The sequence below is a fragment of the Python bivittatus genome, unplaced genomic scaffold, assembly GCF_059951505.1.
Source record: "Python bivittatus isolate LINGU-HERP-01145 unplaced genomic scaffold, Pbiv_v1 ctg000080_np1212, whole genome shotgun sequence".
In the NCBI taxonomy this organism is placed as follows: Eukaryota; Metazoa; Chordata; class Lepidosauria; order Squamata; family Pythonidae; genus Python; species Python bivittatus.
Window position 1 is genome coordinate 6,263,721 of NW_028277035.1, and position 26,319 is coordinate 6,290,039.

General features: G+C 38.2%; 1 protein-coding gene across 2 annotated transcripts in view; it reads right to left on the reverse strand.

Annotated features, from left to right (window-relative positions):
• Positions 1-26,319, reverse strand: part of GAS7 (growth arrest specific 7) — a 152,974-nt gene that overhangs the window by 38,781 nt on the left and 87,874 nt on the right. For both annotated transcript variants that reach the window (XM_088133437.1, XM_007429524.3), the window contains exons 3-4: positions 4,003-4,080; positions 1,411-1,496 (exon numbers count right to left, since the gene is read on the reverse strand). In XM_088133437.1, coding sequence (XP_087989563.1) covers positions 1,411-1,496; positions 4,003-4,080 — 164 coding nt within the window. The remainder of the gene's footprint in view (positions 1-1,410; positions 1,497-4,002; positions 4,081-26,319) is intronic.

Below are 26,319 nucleotides of genomic sequence, written 5' to 3' on the forward strand. Positions count from 1 at the left end.
GGAAAGTACTATTTTCACTTTATTCTGTATTGGTCCGACCCCGGCTCAGGTATTATGTTCAAAGCGCTGCACTTTAGGAATTCAGACTAAGTAGTACAGTGTCAGGAAAGGGCAACCAGGGATATCAGGGGACTAGAAACAATAACTTTAATTGACAAATTGGGTATATTTAGCCTTGAGTAGATTAGAGGCAGGGAGAAATATAATAGCATTCTCCAAATACCTGAAAGATGTCACATAGCAGAAGGTTAAGACCTGTTTTCTATTGTCTCAGAGTGAAAGACACAGTGTAATGGATTTAAATTTGAATTAAAATGTGGAATGAATGTTAGGAAAAAATGGCTAATCATAAAGAGCAAATTTGACAGCGGAAACAATTAGCCAGAATGATGGTGTCCTTTCCTTTACTGGATGGGTTCAAGCGTAGGCTAAGCAGCTGTCTGTCAGAGATGCTTTGATCTGGATTCCTGCAATGAGCAGGGGACTGAACTGAGTGGCCTAAATGCCCCTTCCCACTCTGTGATTTTATGAAATCTACTGGAGTCGTTAATGAATAGTACTTACAAACATGGCTGGAAGCTACAGGGAACACTGGGTTGTAATTTAGAGATGCCATTTGCAAAGATCAGTTGAGGATGATCCTGATATTTAGAATGTAAGAAAGTGAAAATTTCTCAAAAGGCTCCTAGTGCAATGACATGCTGGATTGCTGTCAAGGACTGTCATTATCACCACACTATTATACTGAGCAAAACAATTATACAAAGAAATCTACAACATTTATGACCTAAGGATCTAAACCACGTATTTCTGCAAGAAAACTTCAAGCCATCTTTCAACATGTTCTAAAATAGCAATAAAGGAGGCTCATGAAGAATTTCTGTCACACACACCCTTCTCCAAGTTCACACATATCATAAAAAATGTGAGAAGCCTAGCCTTGACTGAAGATAACAAAAACCATCTATGAGGTAAGGGCCTCACAAAGCAGAGAGTAAGCAGATGCTTACTTGCAATTAATTGCAGTTAAAACTTGGACAGAAAGAAAGCACACTGCGAAACTAGCCTGAAAAATTTCATGCTACCAAATGTCCACATATAGTTAAAGCTGAACAAGATCAACAGGAGTTTTGGGAGATAAAAACAGCAGGGAGGGGGGAGAGGGAGGGAGAGGGAGAGAGAGCGGGAGAGAGAGAGAGACTGACTGACTGACTGACTGACTATTCAGGACTATAATGGCTTTGAGGTTCACAGTACAAACTTGGGCTTTGCTATGGAGTGATAGTGATTCAATTTTTAAATAAAACAAGTAGCTTCCAAGCTTCCTCATGCTGGAAGTATCCACCAACCCTGTTTCTAAATAAAGCTTAACAGTAGGGAGGAAAACTGAAGCACATTATCTGAGTTTACCTGGGGGTCACTGCTGATTTTGCGGAGACTCATGTGGCCTGGTTCTAGTTGGGATGCCAACGTGCCTGGTATGTGATATCCGTTTACTGTAAGGAAAAGACATAAAGTTCAGACCAAAGATGCAGAAAAGGAGGTGGTGGCTTTTGAGTCCCTCTATTAAAATCAAGTATTTTACCTGACCTTCCTAAATGATGATTAACATATTATTTGATACTCTCCAGCACCAATTCAGTATCTCTGTATGAAATACAGTATTCCACAGATACTGTACACTTCTTTGTTAAATGCAGAAATATTTATTTTACTTTGTTTATTCAATTTAGCCCACTTTTTTACTCTGTGCATGCTTTAGGGGGCTAACAAATGTTTTAAAAAATAAAACAGATTAAAATTACCATTAAAATAGGCAGTAAATAATTCAGCAATTAAAAACCTAGTAAAAAAGAAATGTTTTTATACATTTTCTAAATGCGAAGAGAATGGGGACTAATCCCAAACCCAAAGGAGAAAACTGCACAGCCTCAGGAGAAATAAAGGTGTTGGGAGAAGGGGTATCTTCAAAAGGATTTCTCCTGTATAATCTGGGAGTTTGGGATTTTTCAAACTGAGTTCCATGGAAGAGTTCTATGAGGACTTGAATGGGTTCTGTGGGACTAGAGGGGGGAAAAAAACCAACTTTCTGCATGGAACAACAGAACAAAAACTCGCTACCAGGGACTAAATCTCTTGCAGAGAGGGGTTTTTCCCTTAATCTCTTGAGGAAAGTGTTTTTTTCCCTTGTCAGTCACTTAGAAAAATTGCTATGAAAGTCCCTGAAGAACAGCATTGAGATGGGAGCAGATGGCTGAAAACTCTCTGCAAGGGACTAAGGGCAAAAATTTGAATGCACTCAGCCATCCACTCTCACCACGACACTGCTCTTCAGGGATACCCATAGCAACTTTTTAAGGTATAGCGGAAAGGGTGGGACTTGTCAGCTGACATTGAAAAACCCCACCCTTCTTGATCAGGGGTTCTGGGATTTTTTTAAAAAAACAAACAAGTTCCATGGCCTGAAGAAGTTTGCAGATCTTAGATATCATATGAATCTTGCAGCTTGCACAATTACTAGTGCACCCATTGGAACTTTTAGACAACATTCAAGGCCTATTGCATCTTTGAAGTTGGATGATAAACAGTAATAAGGACATACTGATTATGCCAGACTTCAAAATTCTGGATGATATCCCCTAGCAGTTTAATGAGGACAATGAGTGGGGGCCAAGATGGGGGCCTGTGAGACACCATTATGTCAATGGTCCAGGTGTTGAAAGTAGTCCCTCAGCATCACCAACAAGACATGGCTGAAACATTTTCAGATTTTGAAACAGGCAGCAATACTAGTTGTTAAAATGCACTTGATGGAGCACCATTATTGTGGATAAATCCTCTACTGCCTGGAAAATCCTATGGAAAAGTTAGGCAATGAAATGATTTTATAATCTCACAATCTCTCAAGTAATACTTTCAATATATATGTATGCATGTGTTACTGTTTTTCACCGATTCTAGTCTATCAGGCTTCCATTTGGGGATCTCTGGGCTGGCATTATTTTTAACACTGCTTTTTAGGATAATTTCATAAGCGATATTATAGAGTGATCTCAATTACTTACATAGCAGGACTGAATATTAGAAAATAAAAATTAGGTCTGGAAGCATTAGTAGAAAGGGATTCATTATGAATCCCAGTTCATTCCTCATTATGGTTATGAAATTTCCTTCACTGTTTATTGTTTTTGTATGCAATTTAAAGAGCAGAGAAAACGGGCAGGGAAAGTAAGATGAGCTCCAAATGTAACTTCAGCTATTATTATCTATTACTTGACTTGTGTCACTACTAAAAACTCAAGGATCTCAAAGGAGCCAGCACTAGAACTTAAAGCACCTTGATGACAGCATTCAGGTATATATAAAGAGGGGAAAAAATGAAACCAAGGATGAAGGCAATGATAAGGATATTTCAATGACAGCAAGGATAAAGGTAGTCAAAGCAATGCTTCTTTCCAGTAGTAATGTACTGCTGTGAAAGCTGGACATTGAGTAACAGGGAGACAATGAATTATGGATCTGGAGATAGTTACTAAGACTGTGAATCAATCTTGGAAGAAGTAAAGATTGACTGCTCCTTTGAGACAATGAACAGCAAACACATACTTTGGTTCAGAAGAGTGGATAATGGAGTAGAAAAAACAACACTCAGCAAGGAGTAGAAGGATGAGAAGGCAACATATAAGGTGGATTATTAGGATCAGGGATATCACTGGAAGGTCCTTGCAAGATTGTAGGTCCAGGTCAGGTCAAGGTGGTAGGCACAGTCCATGTAGTCACGGAAATTTGTACCTGACTTGATGGCACCTAATTATTGTTCATGAGCCAGATCTCTGCTGAGGAAATTCCATGCATTATCTTCCTTGCACCATTTTCCTTCTAAGAATAGGAAATTATCAGAGGGATTTTCCCATTTGGTGCAGAAAGTAAGAGCCTTTATGTTCCCCCCCGCCCAACTTGGGGAAAGCAACTGCACATGCCTGTGGGTGATCTGTCCCCTACCTGTAGGCAAGGAGTTCTTCTGGGTCACTAAATTCTTTGGAGTTCCTGGGACACTGCTTGGCCGCTCCCAAGTAGTCTCTGTTAAAAATAATAACAAAGTCAGTGCAGTCACAATCACTAATAGGTATATGTAAGAACTTTGTTTTCCATCCCACTCCTACACATCCAATCACACATAATGGATCTTATAAATGCCAATCATTATCAGATAAAAGGGTTAATTCATGAAATGTGCTCTTTCATATAGTGTTCAATGCCAATTCTTTCAAAGAAAATGGCATTCATTGAGATCCCCTTAGGCATTCTTCCCACTTATTGGAGAAAGTTGTTCTACAGGCTCAACAGCCCACTGTGATTGCAGTCAGGTATGTGTCAAATTGAAACACCCTACATGTCTAGACTGTGGGAGTCAGGAAAGCTGCAGGAACACACCTGAAATGGCTACAAACCCACAGATTGGAATTGTTTAGATGTGTCTTTATAATAGCCAACCACTTCCATTTTCTACAAGGCTTGTTATGTCAGAATTCACTCGAACTGAGCTACCAAACTGTTCTGCAATGTGAAAAGGGAAGAGCATGGGCAGAGTATACTTCTTGTACTACTGAAAAATCATAATCATGATGTCAACAAACATTTTCTGTTAGAAAATAAGAGCTGTCCATGCCAAGCTACTTAATAGCAATCATCTCCCTTTCCACTGACGTGCACTTTTTTCCTCCTTCAAATCAACAAGTATTTTTGCTGGGTGCACTCTGAGCAAAAATGCCTCTTTATTTAGCTACTGGAACATGAAAACATTTTCTATTTCATCATGCATTTCATGACATCTGGGCTGGATGAGGAAAGAAACAAGTGTTAAGTAAGGAATCACTGCAGCTGCTTTCAAATGATAATTGCAGACAGCATCTTTGACTGTAGATGGTGCTATCACTTTGAATTAGCCACAGACTGCAGCTCCACCTTCCAGGTTATTTCCACAGTTGCTGCAAGTACAGATGATTTAAAGCATCTACAGTTTTTGCACTGAGAAGCTATGTGCTTGTTTTATAAGAATCAAACATGTATATTCAGAGTGGGACAACTCTAAAACCTACATCTGAAAATGCTGCAAAAAAATGTAATGCAGGGAGGAAGCTCGAAAAAGCTTGGAAGAAAAAGACATTCATAGGCCAACACCCACAATCATCAGTTTCAGACTACTGAAAAATGGAGTTATGGATCACCAAGATTTGGTGGATGCGTGCCAGTGACAGCATCCAAAACTATAAATCAAATACTTGCAACAGCTCATTACTATACCAAGCCAGCAGAATACTATGCTGACTTGTCTTTCTCCTACTATTTTCATTTTTGTACATTTCCAGTTATTCTGTTTTCTCCATATTCCTCTTTCTTTGGACACTAACAGATTTGGGCCAGTTACTGATTTGCGAAGCCTACACAACTCGGCTTAGTTCATGCATTGCTGTCTGTCTTGTAGCACCATAATAATATGTTTTTTGTGTGTCCCATGTCAGATTCAACTGCACGGCAGGGCCAACACCGCTATTCAGTTTCACTGGCCCTAGTCAGTTTCAATGTCTCAGGTGCAGGCAGCAGAAAAGCGGAAGTAGGGCAGGTGGCAGCAATTGACTCAGGGCAGGAATGGATACTTTGTAACAAAACCAGCTCCCCTCAAACACCCCAGGCACTGCCAACCACATCAGCTTAGAAGCACAGCAATTCAGTAGCAATCTACAAACAAATCTACAAAGGAGCCCCGGCTTAGTCCACAGAAGAAAAGCCCAACAAATGCAACGATCACACAAACAAAGGGCAGCAATCAGGGAGACAAAGAAACCCAGCTGAATCTGCCATTAAGGCGAGGGGAAGAACACCACTGGTGAACTGAGTAACCCAGGGAACCGGGGTAAAGGGCGGGAACGAGGGGTAACTCCTGATCAAAGGGGGGGGGACCCTATAAAACCGCTGTATGTAACCGCACCAAGCCACTCCTGGCTTTGTCTATGACTGCTATCCATTACACCTAAGTAAACTGCTTTCGTACGAGCCTGTGTCTCACGGAGTCTTTATTCAGCGCTGAATGCAGCGATCATTACATAAAGCCAGGATTGCCCTTGAGCCCTACCTGGAGTAAATCTATCAAGGAGTGCTCACAATTCGTCCATTCGCTGATGACCTACTGGACCTGAGCAACTCGCTGAGCAATGGCAAGCGATAGCAAGGGTGCGAGTTCACGGTGCGGCAAGGGACACGGACCCAAGACCCCGACAGCGGGGATATGGTCCAGAGGGAGAGAAGGAAGGAGGAACCCACACCCACCTCTCGAGATGTGAGATGGTCCGTCAGCGTGGGAATGGGGCCTGGAGACCCATCAGGATGCAGAGTCACGGCACGGTGGGGTTCGGGGGCCCAGAGCAGAGAACTGGAAGAGGAGATGTCCCAGATGTCCCAGACATCCGATGGCAGCTAATGGCCATGCAGGGCATGCTACAGGCATTGCTCTGCGTACCTAGGGCCCCGGCTGGGGCAGCCCCAGGGGTGGGTGCGGAAGCAGGGGCTGGCACAGGGCCCATGTCCAGGTTGGCGGCAGCAGCTAGCCCCGCGGGAGGTGCAGAGAAGGACTGACAGGCAGCAGAGGCACTCCAGTTCAGAAACCTGAAGAGCAGGTTCTTGGGGGATCCCGAGCAACTGCCCTGCTTCCTCATGCAGGTGAGGAATTTCATGGACCAGAGTGGGCACCTCTTCAGCAACGACAGGGAGTGGGTTGCCTATGTGGCCGACCTGTTGGAGGCACCTGAGTAAACTGCTTTCATACGAGCCTGTGTCTCACGGAGTCTTTATTCAGCGCTGAGTGCAGCAATCATTACATCCCATTGGTTTTATATAATAGTAAACTATAAACACTCAAAATGTTTTTCGGCAAGATTGTACTATGTTCATGTGGAAAGTGGACAAGTATTACTCAGTGATTGCATGATTTTGTTCTATTGCATTAATAACAAAGTTCCCCTGTACAACATTTTGCAACTGCAGAGCATGATTTCCAATCTAGTTAATATTTCAGATACTTACTATGTGGAATTCCCCCCCAAATATCCTGTCACATATCATCAGCACCATCTCCTAGCCCATGCTGCACATACCTGGACAAGAGGGCATTAAAAACACAAGAAAGACTACCTCATAAGCTATTCAAATACCCTTTTCTAAGCCCACTGTTATCTTTAAAAAGGTTGTTTAAAAGTCCCCCTTATGCAGAGCTTAATACACATTCTACTTTTTCAGAACAATTTATTTTTATTGGAAAAGCTAAGATTTCATGAAGTGATTCCACAACCCTGCTTGCTAAGACCTTTTAGAGACAGCAGAACATCAATATTAATCATGTCATATGCATATATACTGTACAGTGGCACTGCCACTTACCTGTTGTCCTTTATGTTAAGGGATAAACAAAAGATGTGATACCACCTGCAGTACAATTAAATCAGAGCTACCGCAAACACAGCACTCAAGAAGAGCTCTATATGGAAATGCCTTATGTGATTCTTCACATGGTCCTCATGTTTGGAGTTTCTTTTCTTTTCAAATTATGTTTGTGGTTGATGGTTCATCAATCACTCATCATGAATCACTATATTTTTAGTACACTGCTCACTATTAGGAAGCAGGCTTCTGGTTCACATGAAAAAATCCACACTTTTCATTTGTTTTCAATGATTCAGATGATGAATCCACCCCCAGCTAAATGCAATCCATGTATCAAGATGCACCATGCATTCATACCGCTGACGGGTAAATGGATGCAAAAGTTGCATGTGTTCCTGAATAAACCTGTTGCCCTTCCAAAATACTAAAGCGGCCCGGCTGGGAATTCTATGAAGTGTAATACAATACATCTGGAGGTTGCCAGGTAGTGAAAGATTATACTAAAAGTATTTTGCTTGACTGCAGCTGTTTCCCTTATAATGCTGAAACAATGAAGCATTTGCTTTAGTTCTAACATATATAACAATAATACAGATATAGGAAATCATATTCCAACTAATTAATCTACAGTTATCTGCATTATTTCTAGGGCTGCACAAAGCTTTCAAAAGAGGTGCTTTGCAATGGGAAGGAGCACTTACAAAACACCTTTTCTCCAATCATTAAAGCAGTTGCATCATTTGCAAGTCTCAGTTGCTTCAGAAACTGCTCTGGTTCTCCCCACATACGTATGCCCAGCCCTAGTTACTTCAGTAGTCACTCAGCAGCCAAACCTCCGTCATTTTAGACAGCCTCCTGGAGTTCCATTAACTGAACACTCATAATTTTTTTTAAAAAGCACTGCCCCCAGTGATGCAAAAATATTCTTGGCCCAAGCATTCAAGTGCAAATGATTAGCCTCTGCAGGTTAAAATATAAAAACACAGCACCGAAGGCAAACAATTAGCAAGTGTAATATTATTAATGCTGTGATTTGCTTAGCATTCCATTTCCTATTTTACTGTCTGAGTTAGCAGCTTTTATTTTAGGCTTGTTTGGAATGTCTGCATAGCATTGGGATGGTAATAGTGAGTCACAATAAGTTATTGCAGTGCAGAATACATGGTGCAGAATACAAGTGTTTGACTTCAGTGTTTAATACTTTCATAAGCATAATGAAAGTTTGTGTGGATACATAATTCGTGATATAAAGATGGAAAGAAAAAAAAACTCAATAAGTAATATTCAAGAAGCCTAAAAAATCAATCATTCTATCTCTGAAATCTATTACCCTAATTTTTTCAGTACCTAGAGTACCAGCTATAGTTGTACAGACCACATTTATCTATTTATGTACTGCATTTATAAAGCTACTCTAATACACGAGCTCGCAAAACAAAATCAAGGAACAAACATGTTAAATGATTGGGGAATTAGTGCAAATTAATTTCTAACATGACACTATGACTCTCTCAGGATTTAATGCTAATTAGAAAGTAATTGTGAATTTCTAAAATGTCATAAACTCTTGAATTTATGTATTATATACTAGAACAGGGAGAATGCAAACCTAATAAAAACAAACTACCTATTACCCTTTAAGCAGTATGGCAATGGCTCGTCACAAATCTCTATAGGATTTTTCAGAATTTCCTTTTCAAGTCTAGAGATAAATGTCTAATTACTGAAAGGGAGATCCAACTTACACAGGGTTCTGTGAGAGCTTGATTGGATTCTGTTAAGGGGGAAAAAAGTTCACTCGAATGCAGCCAATTTTCCATCACTAGAACTTTGCCTCTTGATTGGAGATTCCAGGAATTATTTTTACCTAAGCTCCACAGGCTGAATGTTTTAAAAAAAAAATTTACAGAATCCAATGCCCTCCAATCCTTTGGCATTACCCCAGAAAAGAGAGATGGCAAGAACTGTATTAGTGAGAAAATGGTTTTGTTTCTAAAAGCTGCTGAAATGGGAGAGAAGACATGAAAAACAGCTCTACTATCATCAGCTGTTCTGAAAGAAACCAAGCAGGGCAACGGGAGTTCCTCTCTTTCAGATTCTCATTCTCCAGCCCCATAGTAAAGTTGTTATTGAGTGGGCTGCAAAAATACAACTGAACTTTTCAAGTGTATTATAACAGAAAATACAGCTGTTTTGCTTAGACACACATTGATTTCCTGAGTTTTCCCTAAAATTCCAAGCTTGTTTGTTTCTGCATGATTAATTTTATTTATTTTAAAAGATTTATATGGCTGCCCATTTTGTGACACAGAACTCTGGGTGGCTAACAATAATAAAAACAAAACAGTAAAAACTATACAACAACAAAACAGAAAAAAACAGGCATCCAGTCCAAGAACAACCCCTAAACTACATGCGGAAATCTATACATTATTATGCTATTTTCTCCTAGTTTCCCTTAATCAGATAATATTAAGATATATCTAGATACCTTAGAATGAATTTTCATCCTCTCTGGGTAAATCAGCAATTTTTATATTATTTATACATTTAAATTTGAAGTGCTGATTATACATGATATATTTGATGTGAACAAAATGGAATTTAGATATAATAAGAGTCTGGCTACAAGAGAGCAATTCCAGAGGTTTCCATTTAAAGCTCCTGGATGTGTGAAATGCTCCTCAAAGCAATGATCTGGATTCTCTGAAGCACTTTCCCAGCTAATGCCTGCCATGATACACCTACTGCCATATATAGTGTATTTCCTACATAAAGTGAGGCGTAGACAAGTTTTGGGAATGTGGCACATTAAGCTGAGTTTCCTCCTACAAGCTCAAGCAGCACCAAAACCTGTTGGGGCAATTTCTTTAATATCTTATTAGTACTGCAGCCAAGTTGGATGAGTGGGTCAGACAAAGGGAATGAGAGGGAGAATAGGAAATAATTAAAAAATAAAGAAAGCTGATGAAAAGAATAGTCCAGAGGAGAGGAGTTCTCATGGCAGTTGGGAATCAAATGTCACTCTGAGTAGGAGATTAGTGTGTGGAAAGAAATTAAGGAAAGGAAAAGAATTAAAATGACAAAGACAAATTCACAGGACAGAGAGAGAAAGGAATAGTGACTACAGCTAGTGACTATAGAACGGACCCCAACAGAAAATCAGACCTGGACTTTAAATCCAGTATTTTTTTTTCAGATATTAGACCAATAATTCTACTTCTTCAGGAAACAGAATTCTTATATGTATGTTTACTTTCTGGTTGATTTGAATATTTGTACTTTATTTATTTATTTATTTATTTATTTATTTATTTATTAAAGTAAATTACAGTATATAAATCTTATTAATTGTTGTGTTTAAATGATTTCATACTTATAGTGAATGTTTAGCCTGCTTAGGAAAATTAAAAGGATCCAGAGCTCTATGAAGGAAATATTCTTAATACAGGCTATACAGGGGACAGAGCTAGGATCATTTTTACCGTCTGTTTATTCTTATTACTACTGAACTGACACGAGATTTTGATTAATTGGAACAGAAGTGAAGGAGTAGACCCAGCCCAGGCATCTTTTGTAGAGGCAATTTTCTGGTCAACACTGAAGATACATTAGATGTATTGGACTCTGTTACTTGAAATGGAAAAAATAAAAGTTCTAAGCAAAATATTTGATCCTGATAAAGAACGTGTCAGCTCCCTGCTTGCGTGACAAGGAAATAGACCCTAAGTTTATGCCTACAGAAATTGGTAATAACTGTTCTCCTTGGAATAAGTTTATCGTTTTCCAGTTACTTCTAGGAAAGATGTACTTTTTTAAAAAAGAAACATTCCTCCTTCTTGGATTCACAAGGGAAACCATGCAAGATGCAAGTAAGTTATATGCCACAATGGTAGCTTGAACAATACACACTTCTACTATTATTTGAACACTTCTACTAATTCTACTTCTACTATTATTTTAACACTTCTACCATTACTTTCTACTACTGGAAAAACTTTCTTGAGAAGTTAATTCTCTGAGAAAATATCCATCTCCATCGGAGAGGATGTCTTTGGAAAACGGATAAAGCAAGCTACTAGAATAACCCAAATCTGAGGTTATTTTGCACAAGAGAAGTGAAAGAGACTTCTTATGAGGATCTGCCTTAAAAATGGAATTAGATAGGAAATAACCAAAATGCAGCACCTGAAGGATGTTCACAAGCTTTGGAGAGCACTTTCTGATCCTAAGAACTGGAGATGATAATTATTTTAGATTTAGATCTACTAGTCAACAAGAAGAAAGCCTTTTGTGTTTTTAAAAGAGACTAGACGTTATTTTGAGATTGGCAGTGAAATGAAACAGACATTTACACATTGTGGTAGATTTTGCTAGACTAGAACAACTAATTGGAGGAGCAGCAAATGCTGGTAGGATGATAATCATTTGAGACTCAGAGCTCACCTGCATTTCCTGCTTACCCCAGCATGAAGACAGGCCACCTACAGTTTAGGAAGGGCAGGAATGAATGATGACATTCTCGGCTTGCCTGTAGGCTGCTGGGAAAGTGACTTCCACCCAATGTTTCTTATTCTGCATCAAAGGTAGTATTTTCTCCCTCCTGGCACAAAACCACAAGTCCAATCCACTTACTGCACTTCATTTCATCTTACACAAATGCCCCTGTCATTGCTGTAGCAAGCTTGCCCTTCCCCCAGTCCCCACCCTCTACCTTTGATGGCCATTTCATACTGAGCTGCCTGCCATGAAAAGGTGGACTTTTTTTTTCAGAGATCAGTTGTAGAATGGTGACATGCTGGCCTTTTGTTTTTATTTAACTGGGTGAAATTGACAACAGTTCTGTCTAGTTTCTCCACATAGCCCAGGTGACTGGAAGAAACTGATGGCTGGTTTTTGTTTTGTTTTTATTTTCCCATCAGTCCCCAAAAGACATACCACAAAAAGGGAAACTAATGTGTGCTTCCTTTTCTGACAAGGTGGGGGGGGGGGAGGAGAAAGGGAATATTCGCCTCTACTGGAGAAAGGGAAGCAAGGCAATTCACCATTTAGAGACCATGTTAAGGGTAGTCTGGACAGAACACCTGGCCACAACTGTGGCCCAAAGGGAAGAAGTTGAAGTTGAAATCTGGAAAGGGATTTCTGAAGCTGGCTTCATTTCAGCCAGGTTAACTTCAGAAGACAAGCAGCTAAAGTCTGCAGTGCAGAAATGCCCACAGAGAAAAAGGAAAGGACCTATCTTCATTTCTATGATTACTGGAAAAAGGGATGAAAGTAGAACATTTATGTCATAGCAATCAATGTGTTTTGTCCATATTAGGAAAGATATGACAATTCAAGATAGAGTTGTTTTTTCCAAAGGGATAAATGGTATGTTAGGGTAAGCCAATATAATGATCTTTCCTAAAGACGTTTTGAGACCTAATTCTGATATAATGAAGGATCAATTAGTCTAGGATCACACCTATAGACAACTGATGAGTTAACCTCCCAACACAAACTCAGAAAATAACTCTCTTCTCTCAAGATGTTATAAAGTACAAAAAGAAGACACGACCATGTCCAAGTTGATCAAATATCACTGATGGGACAAAGATGAAGAAATTTCTTAAAATGTAGTCTATTATTTTAAGACATACTAAAGGTTTTCTCTGTAACAGATGTTACAGAGAAGGTGATGTTATTCCTATAATTTGTTCAGCCACAGGAAATCTTCAAAAAGTAATAAAAAGGTTCACCAAGACTCACTAGATGACAGGAAACACTTAAGTTACTGAGTGACTAACATTCACAAAAGTAATTAGTTCTGTCAACAAATCATTTTCCCCCATTCCCTGTACCCTCCCCTGTTTGCTTCTGTGGTCATTAGCTTTTCTTCTTTGATAAATTGTATTCAAATTTTGTTTTGCTATTGAAGGCGTATTCTTTGATGGTTTTTTTTTCCTTTCAAGGTTTAAGTTTTTTTCTCAAGGTCTAGATTGTTTTATGTTCACATCAGAAATCAGAATCAGAGACAGTATCAGTCTTTGGAACCACCAAAAGAATGCAAATGCAGTGTAAGAAAAACCTGCAGCATTGACATTTAATCAGTCAGTTAAAATCTCCTCTAACTGCTAGTCATCTCCTATTAAGAAATAATAAAAACCTAACCTCACATAAAGAACTGCTCAAATGATACCCCAGCACCAATGCAGTATGTCCACTCATGGTGGTCTGATTTCAGGTTTTCAGTTATTTTTGCAAATTATGCCATGTGAATTTCATTACTACATAAATAAATCAGGGCAATCCTGCTTTTTTTTTTAATCCCTCAGTACTGAATACTGATATTCTTACTTTTTACACTCTGCGTGTGTTTATGATTCAGATCTAAATCTATTAATTTTAATACAGTTGTTGCTTTAGAATAATTCTGAAATATTCAACAGGAGCAGGCTCATTTCTTCTCCCTAAACTGAAGGAAATGAATTGTTGCAGGGAATTGGATCACTTTTGTCCCTTCAAAGTGATATCTTGTATTTTCGTGCTGTTATAGAAAAATAATTCAGCCAAACCTTCTTAATTCTTACACATGAAAAGATGAACTGTACTGGCGCCATTATCTAGCTGTTATGTAACCTATGATTCCATGTCAACCCTGCAGTGTTACACGGCCAAATAATGGCAGGTACTAAAATAACAAGGCACTCCATATTACAGCAGTTCTTAGAATAGAACAATCCTGCTTTTTTAGAAAAGGCTTATCAACTACTGGCATACAGAATGATTTTGTATTAATTGTTCTGTTCAACTGATTTGGCAGCCAAACATAAGTGAATTATTTTAGCTTGCTCCTAAGTGTTAGTAAATTTATTCAGTATACAGGATGGTATAATGCCATAGAGCATGTGAAATGAGCACATTCTGAAGAAAGATGGAACCGAGAAAACTGTAATGGCAGAATTGTAAATATAGTGGAAAGGGGGAAAAATCTCAGAAGAGACAGGTATTAAAAGTATCCAGAGAATCATCCAGCAGCATTCATAGGAAGAATGTTGTCAACCTCTACAACATGGCAGGCATGGTGTCATGTTCCAAGCTGTGTGCCATTTGTGTGTTGATGTTACCTGCACGGACAAAAAGCGGCTTGGATTATGATGTCATGCCCAACTTCTTGCAGATTTTTACCTCCCCCATGCCGCTCCTTATACTTTGAATATGGGAAGGAGAACCACACTGGCTAGCTATGCTGACTGGGTGATTACATCAATAAGAATGGACCCTGTGTGTAAAGATATGCTCCACATAAAGGAAAGTTTTGATTGATTTAAGATTCCTCTATATACTGAGAGGTTTACATGCCTAAGCCTCATTTTGGTGAAGGGCTTTTGTTGTTGTTGTTCAGTCGTTAAGTCGTGTCCGACTCTTCGTGACCCCATGAACCATATCGCGCCAGGCCTTCCTGTCCTTCACTGCCTCCCTGAGTTGGCTCAGTTTCAAGCTCATTGCTTCAGTGGTGCTATCTAACCGTCTCATCCTCTGCCGCCCTCTCCTCCTTTTGCCAACTCTCACCTCATGTACTGAGTGAACATAAGAAAATGTTGACCACAGAAAATGGGATTTTCCAGTAGCTGTCCTTTATCCCTATATTATCCATGGCTTATGCGGTGCCTTCCATCACAGTAGTCCATGGTTGAAACAAAGGTCCTTAAAGTGACAGGTGAAACCTCCTGCCTCTACTGTGCCTGCTGGTTATAACTAACCATCAGCATCTTTTCAGCAGCTACGTCTGCAGCCGTTTAGACTTTTCACCCATTCATTTGCTTTCAACAGCACCTTCTGTTCTTAGTGAATGGAACATGACTCACCTCAATTCACCAGAATTTATTTTAGGGAAAAAAAGTAATTAGATAAATATGGCATATGTAATAAGTATCAATCATAAATAATAGTATTAGTACTCCAATAATAGCATGCTACATTTAATAAACAACAAAACACGTGCAGTTATGAATACTATTAAATATAATCCATAAATTGTCTCCTACCAGTGATAAAGCTGACAGAATAATTGATTGGCTGAAATTTAGCAGCTACATTGTTCAGCTCAAACTGCTTGATACAGCAACAACAACAACAAACCAAATGAACTCCCTATCCCTCAAATTTAAAAAATCAGCCAGATGATCTTATTCATTAGCCTTTTTAGAAAGATATTGAAACTAATTAACTGCATGATATTGCATTAAATATAATTATATGCAGCAATAGCCTCCATAAATATTTATTAAATGCAAATAAATTCATTATAAAAAGAAAAATCTCCCTATTTAGATTGGTTTAGTATCTTGATATTGTCACTTAAAATACAACTCTGAAAATACAACAAATATAACTCCAGACTTTCAGTAATGTTACTTAACTGTTTACCTTGAACTTTAATACTACTACAGTATTTTTGTTTTCTGCATTTAGCTAACTTTGTTGTACCTCACCCAGTGCTGATTAGGATTGGAATGGGTTATACTGTAAAAGGAAGGAAGGCAGAAATAAAGGATACAATTATTGTACCTTTTTGTAAGTTGTTGGTCATGTAATGTAATGTGGAACATGCACATATGAGATGTGGTAGAATGGGTCCCCTTAGCATCCTTATGGGAGTCTCTAGGTCCCGTATGAACAACCCTGTGACACCCTTTTCACAACTTCTGGGAACAGCCTCGTCAATCATGTTTCCACCAGCCACTTTTCTCCAGAGAAAATCTTCTGTAACGTGGGAGAAGAAAAGTGGCAATCCTTCTTCCATTATAACTTATCCTGGGTGGGGGTGGGGGTGAGGGCTGTGGCCTAAAGTCTTTCCCCAGAATAAATATTACTGATTTGTTAAGGCCATATCTTTGTTGTGTTGAAGGGTTAAAGAATTAGAAGAATGTTGAAAAGGCACTGAAGGAGGAAGGGGAAGAAGAAGAAATGAACAGTGATATCTGCAGAGGTTAATTTCAACTGCTGTTCTTTCAGCCAGGAATCCACTCTCTATACATACATTCAGAACTCAAATTGTAATTCATAAAATAAAATCCAGTCCTGATCTGCATCTAGCTTTCACTACTCTGTGGCTTGCTATGTAATTCCCTTATCTCCAACCCAGATGGGATGTGGGGCCTCTTTTCTTACTTAGCTTTTGGCTAGTCATAACTCCTCCTGAGACACAAAGATAAAATGGAGATTGCCAGCCTCTCACATAAAATCTCATTTGATTGGGTTATCAGGGTTTAATTTACCTGAACTTCATCTGACACCATCCATTACCTGGACTGGCAGATTAACATTTTATGTATGTATGTATGTACTGTATGTTTGTATGTAAAAAAAAAAATACAAAAAGGGAAAAACAGAGAAAAGAAAATCTATGACAAAATCATAAATAAAGCATAAAGAGAAAAAACAAACAAAATAGCAAGAAAAAAAATCAATGAATTAAAAAAAATAAATAATGGTCATGCTTACCCAATTGGCTCTTCAGTTTTGGATTTTATCAAGTTTCAACCACCTCTGCCCAAAACCTGAACTGATGAGTCAGCTTTTTTTTCCTTAACTCTTTCAGTATCTGAATCCTTTGGAATGGGATTTTTCCCTATTCACTACTTACATTTTTATTTTCACAATCATAAATCTGTACATTTATGACCACTAATTTAAAGTAGAACAATTTTGTGGAATACATTGGAAAACATATTTTAAAAAGTTAAACAGATAAAGAAGAGGGCACTACATTTTACAGCAAAATAATGGATTCCTGCATGCAGGATGACTCTTCTTTTTCAGGTTTGTGCATATGTGTGTGATAAGTATCCCTGTTTTATGTGATCACTAAGAGTCAACAATGACTTGATGGAAAATGATCAATCAATCGATCAGTTATAGATTGTAAATACTCTATGCACATTTTGCACTTAATGCAAGAAAGGGACAATAGGAATGTCTACAGTTAGCTTCATTCCATTGGCCAATTGGCTCAGCCATAAGTGAAAGGACTACAGTATTTCAATATTTATAGGGGTTTCTCCACTAGAACAACAAACTTTGTATATCAAGGTGCTAACTCTCATAAAGAAAAAATTATACATGTGTAATTGGCTCCTTCTGGAATGACCAACAACACATTGGATGGGAGTTATTACAAGTGTCTAGAGTAGAATGAAAAGAGAAAACAAGCCTTATATGCTTCTTCTGATTCTTTCATACATTTAGTATTTTCAAGAATCTAAATCCCTAAACTAGATTAAGATAAAAACAGCCATCAGATGCTGAACTTTTACAATATACCCACAGGTTTAAGAAAGAAACCTATATTGGGCCTCCCCTTTGCTTTTATAATATTGCCATATTCTAAATTTGTGTATTTGCACTATGATTTAAAAAAAAAGACTGGGTAGCTTTTAAAATTCATATATTATAGTTTACAAAAGAACCCCAAACTGGCTGTGGCTTTTTGCTATGACAAATATTTTTATTTATTAAAACATTCCTATTCCATGCTTTGTCTGAAATGCTGCTTGGAAAAATTTTAAATCCGTATTGCAAAAGTAAATCATCAAAACCACACAAAGTAAATAGCTAGAACACAACGGGAAACTGATAACTAATTAAATTCAGCAGCAGGAAACAAACAGTGGGAACAGCAAACCACGAAAATGTCAAACTCAGAAACTCTCAAAAGTATTTCTTAGAAGTTTGGCATTCAAAGATCAGGAGGGGAGAGTGGAGGGTGGAATAAACTTCTCCTAGGAGGGTGTTCCATATCTCAGTGCCATTGTGAAGATAATCAAATCCCAGGAAACCCCAGCCAGCGATGCCAACTGCTGGATAATTTGGAGGAATGACTCAGAAGATGATCTCAATGAACAGATTTTTCTTAAAAAAAATCTTAGATCAATTTTATGCTTTTCAAAAAACAAGAAAAATTACAGATATGTGTGTGTGTGTGTTTATAATAAATATACATATAATAAATATAAATATAAATATATAAATCTGCATACACACAAACATACACACAGAGAGAGCTTCTGATTGTAGCAAAACTCTCGAGAGGAATCCCATGAGTGGTAATATCAACAAGAAGATCATATAACACCAGTTAAGCTGTCAAAAATGTACAAAGGAACATCAAACCAGTGTTGGAAATGTGAAAACAAGGAGGGGACTTTTTACCATGCATGGTAGAGTTGTGAAAAAGCAAAGAAATTTTGGGTGCAAATTCAACCAATACTACAAAAGATATTGTGGACTAATATTACAATGAAATTGGAATTATTGCTATTGGATTTTATGGACACTGAACTGGAAAAGAAATACGGGAAACTAACACTGTATATGGTAACTGCAGCATTATTGTATGCACAATGATGGAAGAATAATGAAATGCCCACAGCAGAAGATTGGATTATAAAATTGACATAGCTTGCAGAAATGGTAAAGCTGACCATTTTGGTCAGGGAAAAAATGATAAAGACTTTTTTAAAAGACTGGAAGCCTTATATGGACTTTTTGTTGCAAAAAGAAGAGACTGAATTGGTGATATATGGGTTTGGGGATTAAAAAGGGTTAAAGAGGAAGAGGAGAAATTAAGGTGACAATTACTCGACGGGAAGAAGGGTGGAAGTCATAACTCTTTATTTTTTCACTTTTTTTTTCTTTTTCCTATTTTTTCTTTAATTTTCTATATTTCCACTGTATTGAAAAAAATAATCAAAATATTTTTTTAAAAGATAAGGATCAACAAAAGGATCCACCTGCGCATATGTCAGCACATATGAGTTGACCCAAGGGGGCTTCTAATGCCAAACTTAGTTAAAAGCAAAACTGGCAAATATCAAAATAATTAGTAACACTGAAGTATCACAGAGTGGTTAAAACATTCTAAAACCTAAATAAGGGAGGTTGAACATTAGTCTAAAATTGTTGGATCAGCAGGTTGAGGGAAGGTTGGTTCCTTCTTTTCTTTTTTTTTTAAAGAATGGCCCCTCTACAGCCTCCTTGAAAGTTACAAGAATTACCTCCTATCTTCGAAAATAATTTACTTCCAATGTAATTGAACTAACCAGCACTCTTCCATGAGATTGGCTGCATGCACACAGAGCAAAAATCATAGTAGTCATGGGTCTCAGTACTCAGGATCCTACCTTCAGACAACAGAAGCTACTTGATGCAGGGTTATGTATAATTAAACAAGAGAAGCAGAAATTGTCACCATCCATCACCATTCCTATGCTTAGCTAGGACTATTGGGAGTTATGGTTCATAACAAATGAGGGAAGCTACAAACTCTCTCTCTCCTGAAATAGCTTTAAAGGTATGTGTTAATGAATGTCTGGTTTCTTCCTCCTACATTACTCAAACCAATATTCCTACTGTTCCACCATCCCAAGCATCTCAGTGATTAATTTATTTAATCCAACCTTTCTTCCAGGAGTTCAAGGTGATATCCACAGCACCCCCTCCTTCAATTTCCACCCCAACAATCCTGCTTTGAAGTAGATTGGGCTGAGAGGGAGTGACTGACACAAAGTCACCCAGGGAGATCCATACTCAGGATGGATTTAAACTTAGGACTCCCTCATTTTATTCTACTTCCTTAACTATCACATGACACTGATATTGATTTTGCTTTGCACGTGTGATGTTAGAAATACAGAAAGCTGTACTACTTTTCATTAAACCATACATTGTTTTTATTTTATTTGTACATAAGGTTTATAAAATAACAATAATTTGCGGCTACAAATAATAAAATATGCAAGGTTAAAAACAAACAAACCAAAAACTCTCACCACCAGATGCCATAACATTACCCTCCCAAGTAAAACACAATACTGAATTTTGCCAATACTGGAAGAAAGAAACGATTCTCACAATATATGATTGGGAACTTAAACTTGGAAAATATGCAGAAATGGCAAAATTAACAGTATATATCCACAAAAGAAGCTTAACCAAATTTAAGCAAGGGTGGTTCCCATCCATACAATACATCACACAGCATGGCAAATACAAACATTTATAGTCTGGCTTTTAAGGGGGCCCAAATGTTTATAAAAAGTGTAAATTAGCAGAAGCACAGAAAGGGGGGAGTCAGAAACCAAACAGTTTTTTTCTTTTTTTTTTCCTCCTTTTTTTCTACTGTCGTTGTTGTTGTTGTTATTATTTAGTGCAATTGTTATCAGATTTGCTTTATCTTCCCTTTTCCTTTCACAATGTGCACAAACAACATCAGGTAACAATACAATGGAGATCTTAATACTAAGCAATCAGCTTAAGACCGAAATCTTTACTGTGCAACAAATACTTAGATGCAAGCTGCAGCAGTTTTTTTTAATATAATTTTTAATGAAAATGTTTACAGCAATAATAACGACTAATGCTAACTAAAATAGAACAGAGAAAACGAGAAAGAGAAATAACAGAAGAAGCTAAAAGTGCAATAAGAAAAAAAAAGAGAAGAAAGTAGGAAAAAAGAGAAAGACATAAAAAAATATATATAAAGGTATAAAGAAGTGACTTCCAATGTTCTTCACAGCAGTTATAAGTACAATTATATTTAACCTCGCTGTCTAAAGTTACATCATGACTCTCTTCTTTCTATAATCTACAGCAGTTTTTTGTTATATTCAATTCTGAATGAAAAAGCCAAATAATCTTATGTTTATTAATACAGACATCTTAAACCATAATTAAGGTTGATTTAATATTTCTTTCTTTTTTGTATCTTCAATAGTTTAAGCTATTTAAACATCAGAGTGTTAATAAACTTTAATCAACGCTGTATAAATACCACTGTATTGAAACAATATAATGCGTTATATAAATGCATTATGTTACAACAATATAATACAAAAAATTACTTTTAAAACACACACACACACAGACACAAATGCTGGGCTCACTCTCAACCTAGCCCAACACCTGAGGGAAAAGCCAGGTCTTAACAGCCTTCTGATAGGGGCCCTCTGTATCTCGGGGGAAGCTACTCCATAAGATATGCACGGCTATGGGAAAGGTTCCCTTCCTTGGTCCCGCCAGATGACAATATTTAAGGGAAGGGACCCGGAGCATTCCCACCCTATCAAGTCTGGTGGGACAGACAGATACACTCAGGGAGAAGCAGTCCCTTAAATAACCTGATCCAGTGCCATACAGGGCTTTAACGATGATGACCAGCACCTAACCATAGCACATAACCAGCACTTGAATTGCACCTAGAAAGAACCAATGCAGTTTGTGCAGCAGCAATGTAACATGGGCAAAGTGTGGGCACCCAAAACTTTTAGACCAGCTGAAGGTTTGGGTGGTTTTACACAAGTCTTGGCTGCCCAGCTCCAGTGGTTATGGTTGTACTACTGAGCTACAGTCTTATCTATACTCTGTTGGAGATAAGAAAGTAGCCTGGCTAGTTAGATTTTTCGTTTTCTTTTTCTTGAGATTTAATTTGGCTTCCTTTAAATATCTCTTTCTGGTCTTCTGGCCATCCATGGTCATTTCCTCTTCTTTCTGTCTCATAACTGCCTATATTGGCATAGATAGAGCAGATATAAAAAGTGTCACTGCTATACTTTGATTAAAAGGGAAAAAATCCTCCTTAGACAATTAAAAAAAAGAAAAGAAAAGAATTGGGCAATTCTACCAAAGACTACACTGGAACTAAGCTTGCTGGTTTAGAAACATTTCAATTAAAATTATTCTCAGTTGCTGTTGCAATAAAACCATAGGAAAGCATAATTTGAAAAACTCCACCAGGAATTCCCTACTCTGAACTAAAAACTCAACTGTCTATTTAGAAATGCTTCAAGAAAAAGAAGCAGAATAGTTCAAAGGAGATCTTTATTCTCCAAGTGCATTCTTGGAGAATGAGTTCTCTATCAATAATTACCCATTATAACTACGATACCTGTGGAGTCCTTGGTGCTCTCTGAGCTTGGTTGCTTGCTTGCAGATATTTTACTACCCAACTAGGTAACATCATCAATGCTCTGAGCAAGCAACCAAGCTCAGAGAGCATCAAGGACTCCATAGTTCAACCGTGAGCTACATATATTCTCTTAGCAGATGTGATTGGCTTCATTCAGGCAAGTCATTTATTAACACCAGGCAAACAATTAAGCAGAAACAATATCCAAATCAAAGAACTACCAAGGAGAAAATCACACCCCCGCCAACACTGGCAGGGCAAGCTACTCTATATACAGGGAACAAACCCACACTCACCAGTGCTGATACTGTTGCCTAGTTGGGTAATGAAACATCTGCAAGGAAACAACCAAGCTCAGAGAGCACCAAAGACTCCACAGTTCAATCCTGAGCTACCTATATTGGAAGACTTTTATAAACACTTGCCACGTTCAGTACTTATTTTAAAAGTATATACTGCATTTTTGTTCTTGTGGCTTCAGCAGGCACTGCTTTAAAATGGTTTGTAACAAAAGTGTGAGCTCTAGACATCAGATCTACATTTACTGCAATGTAGTCCCATTGTCTTGTACTGTCTCACCCCATTTTTGGAACTGTTTACCTTCAGAGCACAAATTCCATCCCCTATTCCCCCAATGGATGGAGATAAAGAAAAGACGTTAAATCAGCAAACCTCTCTCTGTACCACAACATTTAAACATGATCAAGATATTGTTTCATTGCTATTTACTGGTGAAAGTAGTGTGCATATTAGCATAGTTTCTTGATCCCCAAATAAAAAGCCCTGTATGATTAACAGTAACTATTATTTAACATATTGCCTTTTAGCTACGGTCAGAACTGTACAGTTTTGGAAATGTTTATGTCAACTCTGCAAGATATAACAGTAAAACATTTTGAAGATGGCCTGCCAAGATAAGAGAAATGAGATAAACAATAGAAGTCTATCAGTTTGGCCCTCAATCAACTGACACCAACTTTTGCTATTCCACCACAAGGAAACCCACTAAGATAGATTTGGATCTCTTACTATCTTCTGATTCATCAATTCTGAGTAAATAAATCTACAACTAGTTCAGTACCAACGGTCCTGATCAAGTAAACTTTCCCTTGAGCTAAACTTTGGTCCTGGAGACTATATGGATACATCCAAGTTGTTTTCTTGGCAGTTGTTCAGAAGTTGTTTACTACTGCATTTTTCTAGATTTTTAAAAACTTTCCAGGCTAGCCTGTAGCCCTGCATTTTCCTGGAAGCTCCCATCTGTTTAACTTCTGTGAGATAACTAAGATTGGCCAAGCATTGCCAACTGCTATAACAGGACTGAACCTATTTATCAGTAAAATGTAACCTGGCAAATTAGGAATATAATTGGCAGTAATCTTAATAATAGCAGCAGTGTTTGTTCTGTCACCATGATCACAAGAATTGCTGTTGACAAGATCAGTAAACGATTGTACACCCTTTGCACTTCTTCATGAAAACAGGTGCTCAAGAGAAAAATAAGTGGTATGAAAAGATCCCTAGCCATTAAAAACAGATAAATTTTTACAGGTCTTATTAACACAAGAAAATAATACTTTTGGAAACATATTATTCACCAAGTAGATGAGGCGTTTTCAGATATCAGGCTTGAAAGCATGCACGTTTTTCTTGTACAAGAAAAAAAGAAGTGTGCTTCTTACCTACCCTCTTCCCTAATGAATAATTAGTTCCTTGCATTTCTTTGGGAAAAAAAAAACCCTGCTTTTTTATCATCCCAATATGTGGTCTGCTTCTAATGAATCTTTACCATAAATTGGGAACAAGTGCTACATTAGTCTTTAGTTTACAGAATGCCAGAGCAACAGTTCTGTTCTGCTTCCCAAACTCATCAGATAACAACATCTAGAAAAGCCAGAATATATAAGGAAGTTTTTAAAGAACATTTCTATTATTTGATAATGTAAGGCACCAAAGAAGCACACTTCCAAATGGACAGATTACTTGAGTAAGACAATGCAAGTAGCAAACCTAAAAAAAAAAAACCCGAAATGTAAATGTAAAATAAATTACTAAGCAAACTGTTGAGACATGCTTACTGTCTCACTGCTGAGGAGCAGCAAGATTTCTCAACATGTTGAGGTACAATACATTGCATAGCACAAGGACCGAAGAAAGGCAGACAGTGAAAAGAAGTGTATATACTCTACATAGTTATCAGCTGAAATGCTGCCTGATTTCATAATTTCCAGAGAGATACTCCCATCACTGGAGCAAAATCAATGAAATGTTATGACATCTAAAATCTAATACAAAATCATTGTAATATGCACTTTAATAGATATAGCAGTGCCATCCAAAATTTACTATGCTAGCATCAAGACACAACAGAAGCATTTGCTGGAGAATATTTTCTCCAGCCAGGCTTGGTTCTAATACAGTTTCACACATTCTGAAGCCTCTACCTGCTGTTGATTAAAGCACTATCTATACTTCTTTGGTTAGAATTTGTAGAAATAAAAATTGTGAGTTTCAGGCACAGAAGAAAAGTAATTACAGTGGAACCTCGGGTTACGAACGCTTCTGTTCACGAACTTTTCGGGTGACGACCAGCTCCGGCCGCAAAATTTTGCTTCAGTTCGCGAACTCCACCTCGGGTTACGAACAGGATCCACGGCCATTTTCCCTCCCGTGACCCGGTCCGCGGCCATTTTCCCGTCCGTGACATGTGGTCCGTGGCCATTTTCCGCCCGACACGTGGTCCGCGGCCATTTTTCTGCCCCTGACACATGGTCTGCGGCCATTTTCCGCTCCTGACACGTGGTCCGCGGCCATTTTTCCGCCCCTGACATGTGATCCGCGGCCATTTTTCCGCCCCTGACACGTGATCCGCGGCCATTTTCCACCCCTGACACATGGTCGTAGGGAGGGGGACTCTCCCTCCAAGCAACAGCTGCCTCCCTGTCCTCCACGCCAGAACGGATTAACAGTAACTACACTGAACCTTATGGGAAAATTTGCTTCTGGTCGCGACCAATTCGGGTCGCGACCAGAGTCACAGAACGAATTAAGTTCGTAAACCGAAGTTCCACTGTACTTAGAAGCTAGGTACTTAACAGAGAACAAAGCCAGGCACCTGTAATACAGAACTAGCAGGAAAATAGTGGCTGAGCCAAATAAAGTGAAGAGCAATATCTTTATAATTCAGGATCTGAAGAGAGCTTCAGGCAAGCATCACTTTCCTAAGCTAGCTGTTTTGAAGGAAATAGAATGATGAAAAAGCAAATCCAGTTTCTCTAAGTTAAGCACATGATAATCAGACAACTGTATAAAACTTCAACAGGTGGGAAAAAAGGGCAAGGAAGACAAAAGAGAGAGGACAGATGCACATACTTTGACAAGTAGTTTTTTATGTGCACATAATATTATGTGTGCAAAAGATTACTATGCACGTGGTGCCCTTGGCAGGATCTCCTCACTGAGCACAGCCAACCTTGACAATGTTAATGTTATCACTTATCCAAGAAAGGACTAGACTTAGCTTTCCCACAATATGGGGTTGGAACTTTCAGAACTGACTGATTTGAGCTCTGAATCAATGCCATGGTGAAATAAAACAAGGGAGCCACTGAAGCAAGAAACTGAATTTACTTAATATTCTGCAAAATCACTTTAAAAAAGAAAAAAGAAAAAAAACTTTCTTCTAAATAGTGCTGGCAGTGGATTTGGGGGGAAAAAAACATTTTAGCAATATACGCAGGAGTAGCTGGCTGGTTACAACATCTGGAGCACCAAGAGTTTATGCAACAGCATTAGTAAGAGAAACACCCTGTTGTGTTTGTACTGTCTAGCAAAACCTCTTGCAATATAATTCTTTAGATTGAACCAGACCCAAATACAAACCATTGAAGAAAAGAAGACACTCCCTAGAACTGTTCAATGCACATAGTAAACAG